This window comes from Mauremys mutica, chromosome 24, assembly GCF_020497125.1.
Source record: "Mauremys mutica isolate MM-2020 ecotype Southern chromosome 24, ASM2049712v1, whole genome shotgun sequence".
Classification (NCBI taxonomy): domain Eukaryota; kingdom Metazoa; phylum Chordata; order Testudines; family Geoemydidae; genus Mauremys; species Mauremys mutica.
In genome coordinates, this window is record NC_059095.1 from 5,881,978 (window position 1) to 5,894,124 (window position 12,147).

General features: G+C 52.0%; 1 protein-coding gene across 5 annotated transcripts in view; it reads right to left on the bottom strand.

The window, feature by feature from the left end:
• The window catches only part of HCN2 (hyperpolarization activated cyclic nucleotide gated potassium and sodium channel 2), a 43,896-nt gene that overhangs the window by 8,746 nt on the left and 23,003 nt on the right, over positions 1–12,147 (bottom strand). For all 5 annotated transcript variants that reach the window (XM_044998263.1, XM_044998260.1, XM_044998261.1 and 2 more), the window contains exons 3-4: positions 11,251–11,412; positions 1,076–1,294 (exon numbers count right to left, since the gene is read on the bottom strand). In XM_044998263.1, coding sequence (XP_044854198.1) covers positions 1,076–1,294; positions 11,251–11,412 — 381 coding nt within the window. The remainder of the gene's footprint in view (positions 1–1,075; positions 1,295–11,250; positions 11,413–12,147) is intronic.

Below are 12,147 nucleotides of genomic sequence, written 5' to 3' on the forward strand. Positions count from 1 at the left end.
GCATCCCTCGGGTGTCTGGTCAATTGTGCTGTTCCAACACGCCTCTTGGCTCCCCGTTAATATAAGGGCGCTGGCTCCCCCTTAATATAACAGCTCAGTTCCTGCACCCGGGGTCATGATTCTGAAGATGGCTGGGGCTTGTGGCTCCGTGTGCAGGTCTGAATCCCCCTTGAGCGCTTGATTCTAGTGGAGACACTATCTCTGTCCATGGTCCTGGACTCGCTGATTTGAAAGTCTCCCTGTCCGAGGTACTCAGTTCTACCTCAGGCAGGGTGTTGTCTGAGTGTCATGAAAACCCTCGCTTGGCACGTTCTCTGAAGACAAGGGTCGCTCCCTGGAACTCATTTACAGTGGACTTGAAGAGAATCAAAGTCTATCCACAGCGCAGTAGGACCAAGCCCCAGTTTGCTTCCATGCACATATTGCTGCCACAGCAATAAAATACATAATATCCTGTATCCCGAAATGGTGAACAAAGGACACCTAGGGATTCAGTTCGCCTCCCCATGCAATGCAGCCACCTCTGGGGTGGAATGGGGCAGCTGTTTAACAGCTGCGCTGAACATCTGCTTAGGTCAGGGCTGGAAATGACGGGGGAAAAAAATGTACCCAGCTGAAACTGCAGAGGGGGATTTCAGGGGGCAGAAGGAATTCAGCCCAGGCACATGGGCGAACATCCCTGTTCTCTCAGAATTCCCAGGACCTGGGATCAAGTGAGCAGGGCCTCGATGGGCCATTTCCATGGGTGGATAGTGCCCCCAGGGTACAGCATCCCCCACTCCCCAACATGTGCTTTTGGGGCCAATGCTGAACAACCTGGACTCCCCTTGAAGCCAGCTCGGGAGGTGCTCAGCAGCACTTCACAGGATCGGGCCCAGCAGAGCACTTGTTCTGCGATCAACATGAATCCTCCTCCGATGATCCCAGTACCCCCAACCAAAGCGCCCGGGGCAGTCACGCAGCTTCCCAGCAGCCCGCAGGCCTGCACCATCTCCAGCGTCAAAAATCTTCCCGGCTTCCCACTCAGACGCAAGCCACAACCCCCCACTCGGCGGGACACGCCGCTCTTCCATACCTTTTCCTGGTACTGGCGCCGGGAGGAGTCCAGCGACTGGATGAGGGCGGTGGCGTGGCCAATGAACATGGCATAGCAGGTAGCGCCGACGATCATGCTGAGCATGGTGAGCCAGATATCCGTCATGCTCTCGGGGGCCTGCTTCCCGTACCCGATGCACAGCATATGGCTCATGGACATGAACAAGGCGAAGGAGTACAGCTCGCTCCACGAGTTGTTCTGCAAAGACATCAGCAGCGACAAAGAACTCGCATCAAATGCACCACTCGGTGTGTGCGCGCACGTGGGTGGTTGTGTGCGGAAGGAGCTGCTCAGACCCAACTCGCAGCTTCCTGGAGACCAGCAGATAAAAGACAACTGCTGTGTCTGTGTGCGCGCGCGCAGGTGTGTGTGTGAGAGAGACCTGGAGACCAGCTGATAAAAGACAACTGCTGTGTGTGTGTGTGTGTGTGTGTGTGTGTGTGTGTGAGAGAGAGAGAGAGAGAGAGAGAGACCTGGAGACCAGCTGATAAAAGACAACTGCTGTGTGTGTGTGTGTGAGTGTGAGAGAGAGAGAGAGACCCTGAGACCAGCTGATGAAAGACAACTGGTGTGCGTGTGTGTGTGTGTGTGTGTGTGTGTGTATGTGTGTGCGCGTGCGCTCAGATCCAGCTCCGATCTTCCTCGGGACCAGCTTTTAAAACACAACCACTCCGCAAGAGTCTTGCTGGGGCGTCGGGAGACATGATTTTTGACACAGCATCACGAAGAAATAAACACAGGCAGTTGGAGGTGTATTTCCGACGGTGCCCATAGACAATGCCGCCTCGCTACACTTCTTTCATAGTATCAATGGCAACAAAGCACAATCGCTCCTGCCCTCCCCCACCCCGTTTCAGTTATCTGATTGTTTTTACGGGTTTATGAAAACGCCTGGATCCCCGAGCTCATTTTACAAAAATTAAAACATTATCCATAATTTATTAACGACCCGTCAACAACGCTCAATAGCAAACAGGAGCTTTCGGAAAATGACACTTCAGCCTGGAATAGCACAATTCCGCGTCAGCCAAAGGCTTGAACAAACAGATGGGGCCTTGTACTATTCTGGGTGACCGAGGAATGGGACAGAGCATAGCGAGGAGGACTGGACAGAGAGGGTGAGCAGCCCAAAGTCTAGGCACCACTACAAGGGGGATCCACAAAGGTCGTTAGGTGCCTAACGCCCATCGATCTCAATGCAATTTAAGCACCGAAATACCTTTGCGAATTCCACCCCAAGTCCAAGTTACATCCCACAGAGCAGCATCTTCCCTTCCACGCCAAGGGCCTGATCCTCTCAGGCACCCATGAAGAGCATCTCGCGAGATGGCAGGATCAGACCCCAGGTGCTAACCCAAGTCCCAGCTGCATGGGAGGGGCGGGATTCTCCTCCTCAGTTAATGGAATAACACACTGATCATTCCTAACCCTTCCAGATTGGCTGGGGAACACATACACACACACAGTCACACCCACACTGCCATCACAACTCTCTCACACACTCACCATCCACACACACTCTGCAGCTTTAACTCCCACTGTTACTGTAACCACACGCGCACACCCCACTATCTATACACAGATTGCAGTAACAACTCTCACACAATTAGCACTGGCATACACAGCTTAGTCACCACACATGTACACAACCGTTACCACATGCATACACAGACACCCCCAAATTACCATGCACATGCTCTACCATACACCCGCTTCCCCAGGGGCAAGCCAGCATCTCTGCACACGCCCCAGTGTTTGTGTCCGGGCAGCAGGGTGGAATCCTATGAGCACCCACATTCACACACAGACAGATCTGTGCATCGCATTGCCACACACGCATCCCTGAGAGTAATGATTCGTTTCAAAATGCAACTGACCAAGCCTCAGAGGTCACATGTTTAGGTTCAAAATAAAGACAAGAGCTTGGAAGGAGAACGCCCGCGTCCCTGGGTGCCCATGGAACTCCACCAGCAGGGGGCACTGCTTTGCATCAGCAGCTGGCGGAGCCGCATCTTAGCCATGGGCCGTGCTCTCAACGGGCAGGCAGCCGGCTCCAAACGCACAGTCCTGCTTGCAAAAGAGACACTCAGTACATTTTTCCAGAGGCCTTTAACAAACCTGAACCCTTTTGTTCAGGGGCCGGTGTTATATCCTTGGGGCAGCCGGTGTAGGAAGCAATCACTTGAGGCCAGAGAGCAGACAGCTAACCAAAACCTCCATTTTATTTACAGGAACAGAGAGCTCACTCAGCCGGTTGAAACCGGCTGAGCTATCCCTTAATAGTCTAACTCAGTTGCCATAGTAACAAAACCCATGACAACCAAATACACAACATATTCCTCCCCCCCTAATAAGAACATCCCCTAAATAAAACACACACTAAACTAGAGAAGGAGGGTAGACTGCCTCCATTCCCGGCTAAACCCTGGGGATTATTTTGCCCCATAACCGTGGGTTCGCCCTAACTAAAGATCCAGCCGATGAGGAGGCCTTCTGTCTCTAGGTGGATTACGGCGAACTTCTGGTGTTGTTGCACCCGAAAGTACTAGGGGCTCAGGGTCCGCAGCACGAATAGGTGAGGAGGTGGTATCAGCTCGTGCTGGGCAAAGGGGTATCTCAGCTGCCGGCAGTAATGGAGGAGAACAGTCAGGAACAGGTGACTCATGATTCGGTGTCTCACCAGGAGGGGTGAAGTCAGACCCCTCAACTGCAGATGGGTCCTGAAGACTGGCATGACCTGGCAACAGCTGATCTACATGTCACCGCCAGGTAAGATTCTCTGCAGTCCGGACTGTATAGGAAACAGGTCCTGTTTGAGTGATGACTGTGGCCGGGACCCATTTAGCTCTGGAAGTATAATTCCGAGCCAAAACTGGCTGCCCTGGGCTAAAGGTTCGGTCTTTTGCTCTGGGTGCCCGTCTGATTACTTGATATTGCTGCTGATGTTGCACAGTTTGTCTGGGTTCAGAAGGTTTCAGCAGATCAAAGCAAGTGCGCAGCTGTCGTCCCATCATTAGAAAGGCTGGGGAAGCCTGGGTCGTAGCATGAGGTGTGTTTCTATAGGAAAGTAAGAAGGTATCCAGACGCTTTTGAATGGAGTGTTGTCCCTTTGCTGATTTCAAAGCGTTTTTCATTGTCTGCACAAATCTTTCAGCTAATCCGTTGGTGGACGGATGATATGGTGCTGACGTGATGTGGTGTATCCCATTTGCCTTCATAAAATTTTGAAACTCCTGAGAGACGAACTGCGGTCCGTTGTCGCTCACAAGTTGTTCTGGCAGACCAAAATGACTAAAGAGTCCTCGTAGTTTTTGAATAGTACTCTCTGCAGTAGTGGACTGCATTATAGAGACTTCTGGCCATTTAGAATGGGCATCTACTGCCACCAAGAACATGCTTCCTTCAAGGGGGCCAGCAAAGTCAACGTGAATACGTTGCCACGGGTTTTCAGGCCAGTCCCATGGGTGTAGGGGTGCCCACTGGGGTGCATTTCTTACACTCTGACATGACATACAAGCTTTTGCCTTCTCTTCAATAGCACTGTCCAATCTAGGCCACCAAAAATAGCTTCGTGCAATTTCCTTCATGCGCACTATTCCACAGTGACCGGAATGTAGCTGTTCTAACATCTGTGATCTCAGGGGTGGTGGAATAATGACACGCCTCCCCCACAACAAACAACCAGATTGGACCGATAACTCCGTCCACCTGGACATGTAGGGAACAAGGTCGGGTGAGACCGGAGAGGTTTGTCGAGATTTTCCATGCATCACCAGGTCCATAACTTGGGATAATACTGGGTCAACGCGGGTTGCCTTCTTTATCTGAGTAGCAGTGATGGGTGTATTCTCTACCTGTTCAAAGTAGAAGATTTCCTTTTGGGCACTATCTTGATGTTTGACCGGTAAAGGCAACCTTGAGAGGCCATCTGCATTGCCGTGCAGAGTGGATTTCTGATATTTGATTTCATATGTGTGTGCAGAAAGTATCAATGCCCAACGTTGCATACGACTAGCAGCTAATGGGGGAATGCCTGTGTAGGGTCCAAAAATTAATGTCAGAGGTCGATGGTCTGTAAGAAGAGTAAACTTTCGCCCAAACAGGTACTGATGAAACTTCCTAATTCCAAAAACAATTCCTAATGCCTCACGTTCGATTTGGGCGTAGTTAGTTTCTGCTTTGCTTAGATTTCGTGAAGCAAAAGCAATAGGTCTTTCTTCTCCCGAAGGCATAATGTGTGACACGACCGCTCCCACTCCATAAGAGGAAGCATCGCAGGCCAATTGCAGGGGTAAGGATGGATCAAAGTGCGTTAGAACTTCAGAATTTAACAATGCATCCTTAGCTTTGTTAAATGCAACATCACAGGCTTCAGTCCACTTCCAGGCCTTGTTCTGCCCAAGGAGCTCATGAAGTGGTTTTAGCAGTGTGGCTAACTGTGAGATGAACTTTCCATAATAGTTCAGTAGTCCTAGAAATGAGCGTAGCTGGCTTACATTTCGAGGTGGGGGAGCCTCCACAATAGCTTTAACTTTTGCAGGGGCCTTATGAAGACCTGCAGAATCGATGATGTGTCCCAAATATTCAACAGAGGGCTTGAAGAATTCACACTTGTCTTTGCGAACTCGTAGGCCATACTCTTCCAGTCTTTGTAGGGTAGCCTCTAAATTCTTTAAGTGATCCTCTTCATTTCTTCCAGTGACCAGGATATCATCCAGATAGCACTGAACTCCTGACAAGCCACACAAGATCTGGTCCATAGCCCTCTGGAACAGGGCGGGAGCCGATGTGATTCCGAAGGGTAGGCTACAGTATCGATAAAGCCCCTTATGAGTCACAATAGTCAACAGTTCTTGGGACTTTTCATCGACGTGCATCTGTAAATATGCTTGACTCAGATCAATCTTACTGAACTTTTGTCCCCCAGCCAGGCCTGCGAAGAGGTCATCGATGCGGGGAAGCGGGTATTGCTCTGCACACAACACTGGGTTGACAGTGACTTTAAAATCACCGCAAATCCGGAGAGAGCCATCTTTCTTCACTATTGGAACGATAGGAGTGGCCCATGAGCTATGGGTAACTGGTATTAGGACTCCATTGGTGACCAGGCACTCCAGGTCTGCTTCAACTTTTGGCCTGATGGCATATGGCACAGTTCGGGCTTTCAGATATTTTGGTGGACTGTCAGGTTTAATGTTCAATGTCACAGTGATTCCCTTCATACTTCCCAAATCATCTCCAAAAACAGCAGCATGTTTCCTTAGTATAGGGGTTAGACTGGTTTCTTCTTTAGTCATCCGGTGCACTTCTGCCCAGTTCAGCTGAATCTTCCCAAGCCAAGACCTACCCATTAAGGCTGGATAGTTACCTCTCACCACAAACAGTGGCAATTTAGCCGCCTGTCCATTGAGCTCCACCTTAACATCAATAGTGCCCAACATGGGCACAGCTTCACCTGTATACGTCTTCAGAACAGTTTTTGTTGCCTTAAGTGGAAGATGCTGTAGCTTTTCCTTATACACAGTCTCAGGAACCAGCGAGACAGCTGCACCGGTGTCTAGTTCCATGCGTATAGGTTTGCCCTCCAATAAGGGGGTTACCCAGTATTCATGTGAGCCCGCTGCCAAAGACCTCTTGTGAGGAGGTGTCACCTTGATCATCCTGGGTCTGCTCTAGGGTATGCAAGGTTCCTCTTTTTGTCGGCCAGACCACAGGCCTCTTTTTCTTTTGTTTACAGGCATACTCAATGTGTCCCTTTTTGCCACAGTGTCGACACACCAGGTCCTTACACCAGCATTCTGATGCCTGGTGACCCAGCTTACCACAGCGGTAACATTCTTGACTCTGCACCGTTTTGTGGGTCAGTTCTTGTGACACTTTTTGCACCCTAGGGGATGCACCGATGTATTGTGCCTCCCTTGTAGCCAGTTCCATGGAGACAGCAATATCAACAGCCTTCTGTAAGGTAAGCTGAGCCTCTGTCAGTAGGCGCTTCCGTATAGCTTCACTGCAGAGGCCACACACTAACCTGTCACGCAGGGCATCATTTAACATCTCTTTAAATTCACAGTGTTCTGCTAGCTTTTTTAAAATGGCTACAAATTGTACAACTGTTTCATCTTCCTTTTGGTCTCTTTTGTGGAACCTATATCTTTCAACAATTACCAGTGGTTTTGGGGAGAAATGAGACCCCAGGATTTCCACAATGTCACTGTAAGATTTAGTCTCAGGCTTAACAGGGTGTAGTAAGCTGCGTAGCAGAGAGTAGGTTTTAGCCCCTACAACAGTTAAGAATATTGGCACCTTCTTCGCTTCTGTAATGTCATTTGCAATACCAAAAAGCTCAAAACGCTCAGTATACACATGCCACTGCTCTGTATTCTCATCAAAAGGCTCCAGGGGCCTGGTCAGAGTAGCCATGATTTTTAGTTTCACTTTCACAGTCAGTGCAAACAAGCAGCTTTTTTTCTTTGTTTGGTCTTTACCTTGACTTCTACTTCCTTCTGTTACTGGAGCAGCACCAGGATCCCACCCTCGTCGCCAGTGTTATATCCTTGGGGCAGCTGGTGTAGGAAGCAATCACTTGAGGCCAGAGAGCAGACAGCTAACCAAAACCTCCATTTTATTTACAGGAACAGAGAGCTCACTCAGCCGGTTGAAACCGGCTGAGCTATCCCTTAATAGTCTAACTCAGTTGCCATAGTAACAAAACCCATGACAACCAAATACACAACAGCCGGTTCCCAATCTCCTGTCTCTCTGTCTCCCCCACACAGATCCACCCCTGGCTTGGGAGCGTTGTGTCTTTACTCTGCCTGTCACCTGGCTCCCAGAACCAGGCCGACGTGACAAAGGCAGGTTTAGATCATCTGTCAGTCACCTGGGACTCTGCCAAATCCTACTGATGGATGAGGAGCTAACAGAAGCCAGTTTGATTGGGAGGGAGGCATGCGGGTCCCAGTGATGGAAATGAGCTCAGACAGTCTGGAAAGAACCGAGTTTATTAAAGTACTTGTGCTGGGATACTCAGCTTGTGTGGCAGGAGAGAGAGAGAGAAGGCAAGAAATGAAAAGCTACCGGTGTGTGAGGAAAGGGGGACGTACATGGACACCCGTAAGCGGACACCAGTAATGCTGCTCTGGGGAAGGTGTGTTGTAATGGTCAGAGCACAGGTTTGGGAGGCAGCCATTCCTGAGTTCCACACCCAGCTCTGTGCCTCAGTTTCCCTCTCTGTAAAACAGGCAGAACACCTGACCTGCTTCACAGAGCGGTGTGATGCTCAATTAGTGCACTCCTCTACGAGGAGACGTACGTGGAATTAAAGCCTTGCACCAAATGACTGCTGCCGGTACCTACATCTGTGATGGGACCATGAAGGATAGAGAGATCCCCTCGAAGACAGGAAAGCATTATATTCCTTTTTTGTGTGATTACACAGTGCCACAGAGAGGACAAGCGACTTGCCCAAGGTGACACAGCAAGTCAATGACAGAGCTGGAAAAAGAACCCAGGAGTCCTGACTCCCAGCCCCCAGACTGCATGCACTTCATCCCATTCACTGTAATGGAACCTGGAACCCGGAGCCAGCCTTACCTCGCCTTGCGTAGTCTATTCTGTTCTCACTAGAGTCTTACCCTGTGCTCATGAACGTAGTATCTCAGCCCCTTCCAATGGGGCATTAAGCAACTGGGCTAGCATCTGTCCCATGTGGTTTGTTCTCTCCTCCTCTCCCCCGGGGGAGCAGTGTGCATGGGAGTGTCTTGGTTTGGATATTTTAATCCACAGGTTGCTCCATGCTGATGTCAGAGAAGGCAGGTCAAAGAACACTTGGAGTAGAAGGTGGGGAGGTTGGGATGGTCCTCGTTTCCTGGAGGAATTCGTCCCACAGTCTCAAACCAGACCCCAGACAGCTCCGTCTTCCACATGGGCGCACTTTCCCCTTATGGCAGCCACTAGCGCCCTAACCTTCAACCCATGATGACCTGGCGTTATCTTGCTGCTGGTCACTGGACTTTCCGAACACCCGAAATGCATCAGAGGCAACGGCAAAACTGCCCTTGACCAACTGGGCCCCGACCTCGGTTGGGCCTCTTGTTAATTCTCACGCTGTCGTGGACAGCATAGGGGCCACTGAACGTGTTATGTGCCTCCATGATGTTCTGTCCTACGCCCAGTCTGGCAAGTGATGAGGTAGGATGACTGTGCTGGACAGGTGTCTATCAACACCATCCAGCCATTGTGTTTCAGGTCTTCCGTGGGGCCTTTTCCATCCTTCTTGCATTAGGTAAAAGTCCAAGGTGGTTCTCACCGGGAAGTTGATAGGCATTCGGCGCAAACGGCCGTACCACCTGAGGGTGCTAGGTGACAGTTGGAGAGAGCGGGACCTGTTTAGCTAGAAGATGGAGCTCTTCATTTGACTTGAATTCAAACCATTAGACGTTTTTGATCATTCGGCGATGCTCCCCTTGGATGGTGTTCAACTGCTTTCCAATCTAGGTGTTACAGGAATACATCTAACAACCGCTAGTGCCATTGGCCAGCCAGCATCTCTGCACACACCCAAACGTTTGTCTCCGGACTGCAGGGTGGAATCCTATGTGCACTCACATTCATATGCAGAAATTCACGTGCCTCACAATCCCACTGCACAACACACACAGAGGCGTGTACTCCCCCCTCAATACCACAGACAGGGCATGACACTCACACACGTGATACGCCCCAAGTCACACACAGGGCTTGTTGTGCTGTTGGGTTTCGGTTTCAGGTCGATCCTCAAGGTCATGGATCCTGCTAAGGAAACACCTTCCCCTCCCTCGAACTCCTGCTTGGGTTGGAAAAGCTTTTCTTGTGTCTCAGTCATTGCAAGGAACGTGGGGGTGGAGGGGAGAGAGAAGGAAAAACAGAAAGACACGGAGGAATGAAAGAGGAGGAAGTAAACAGAGAAGGCAGGAAGAAAGGGAAGGAAACAATCAGAAAAAGAGGAAGGCAAGAGAGGACAGGGGAGAAAGACCCAGCTGGAGAGAGGAAAACACAAGGAGACAGAGAGGAGGAGCTGCAGGCTGGCGAACGCGGGTAGATGGAAAGAGAGGAAGGGAATTGTGAGGAGGGAGGGGGGAGCTCTGTTAATGACGCTGCTGCAGGGCCGCGATAGTGCAATTAAAAGCTCATCCCATTATTTATTAATAGCAGTTTTGTTGCTAAATGAGAAATGGAGGAGAAAGTGGGGGAGGGGGAAGGGGAGGAAGCAGAGAGATGCCACAACATCTCCGCTCTGCCTGCTACTGCTCAGCTCCCCTGAAGCTCTCTGCCAGCGAGACAGTGCCCGGCCTCATACCACTGATCTGGCTTCCAGCCCCTTTGGCTAATGACGCACCAGTAAAAGAGAGGAACAAGCCCTGTCCCTGTGTCCATGAGATCCCAGCGAGACGTAGCCTCCTGCCTCCCTCAGCACAGCTCAGCCAGGAGACGGGCTCCGCTCCCCGCTGCACCTGCTGCCTGGGGGTGGGTCCCAGCTAACCGTCACCTGCCCCACAGATCGCAGCCAGGACTCCTGTGGTGCTCCGGGAGCTGCCCCCACAGCAGTGGGGAGGGAGCGTCCTCCGGGAGGTTTGAGACTCTGCCATGTGGAGTTGCCAGAAGGGGGCAGGGATGGCAGAAGGTGAGTCTCTGCCCATCGCCTTAGCAGGGAGGAGAGGGGTTCTGAATGGGTCTTGGCTTCAGAAGATCCAGCTCCCAGCACCCAGATGCCTGTGCGCAGCGCCCCTCGGCGCCAGAACGCGGGGCGAAAGCGGAGGGAGCTCAGGATAAAAAGGCTTCGGACACAATGAAGAGGTTTGCAGGGGCTGCAGGACTGGGCAGACCTAGGCTGGCTAAGCGAGGGGGGCAGGACATACCCACCTACACCCATGGGCGGGGTTAAACCCCAGGCAGGGAGAGGAGCCACTGGGGGGGGCGCTGGCCAGAAGTCACGGGATGAAACCGACCAAAGGACATTTTAGGCAGAAGGCATAAGGCTGGGGGATTCATCTCCAACCCAGCCCCAGGGGAACCGGGGACCGGCCTGCCCTGGCCGGGGAAGGGTCCTCAGTGCCATGTTCTAGCTCTGGTCGCTCACCCCCCCGAGCAGGAGGCGGCTCTCCCCCGGCACTCACCACCATGCCGTTGATGGAGACCCAGCAGTTGCTGGGGAAGTCCTGGAGCATGGGCACGAGGAACTGGAGGCAGCCGTCCCAGTGACACAGCAGCAGCATCATGCCGATGAGGTTAATGATCCTCATCACCGCGCTGGCCAGGTCGTAGGTCATGTGGAAGATCTGCCGGGGGAAACAAACGGCGTTAGACCGCGGTGCCCAGGGCCAGCCAGTCCTCCCGCTGCTGCCCCAGCCTGCCCCAGCCCACCTCCAGGGGAGCTGCAAAGCAATGCCCTGTACCGGGCGCATGGGAGCAGCTTCCCTAGCGGAGGTGAGTTGCAGGGTTTGATTGGGGCCTTTCACTCCACTCTGACCTGGGAGATTTGCAACCCCCGTCCCAGAGTGTCGGGCTCATCACCCTCGTGTGTCACCGGATTCCAAGCCAAATCTCGTGTTCTCCAAGGGTTCCCGAACCTGGGCTGAGCTGGGAGCTTGCAACTGACACCGGGCAAGCTCCGCAGGGCACTGGCAGCAAAGCTCCGCACGGCTCCAGGCCCAGCTGTCTGGCATTAAGGAGCCGAGGCTCAGGAATCACCTGCTGCATGTTAACCGAGAGGGCTGCTTTCCTTCTGCCCCTTCTCGCCCTCTCCCCGACCCCCCCTCACACGCAGGACCAGAATCAGGGGGTCACACAACATGGGTAAACGGGTGCCTTGCTAGCCTGCAGCCACCCAGCTAAAGAGCTAGGGAGTATTTAGCTGCCCGCAGTGACGATTTCTACTGTCTCCATATGCCCACTAGCAATGCTGGTCTCTGACAAACACAGACACACACCCCTCGCCTCTTGCTTGTTATTGCCATTTCACGTGGGTTCTGAGTCACAGCTGCTCACGATGCTAATGAGCCAAGACAGGGCTG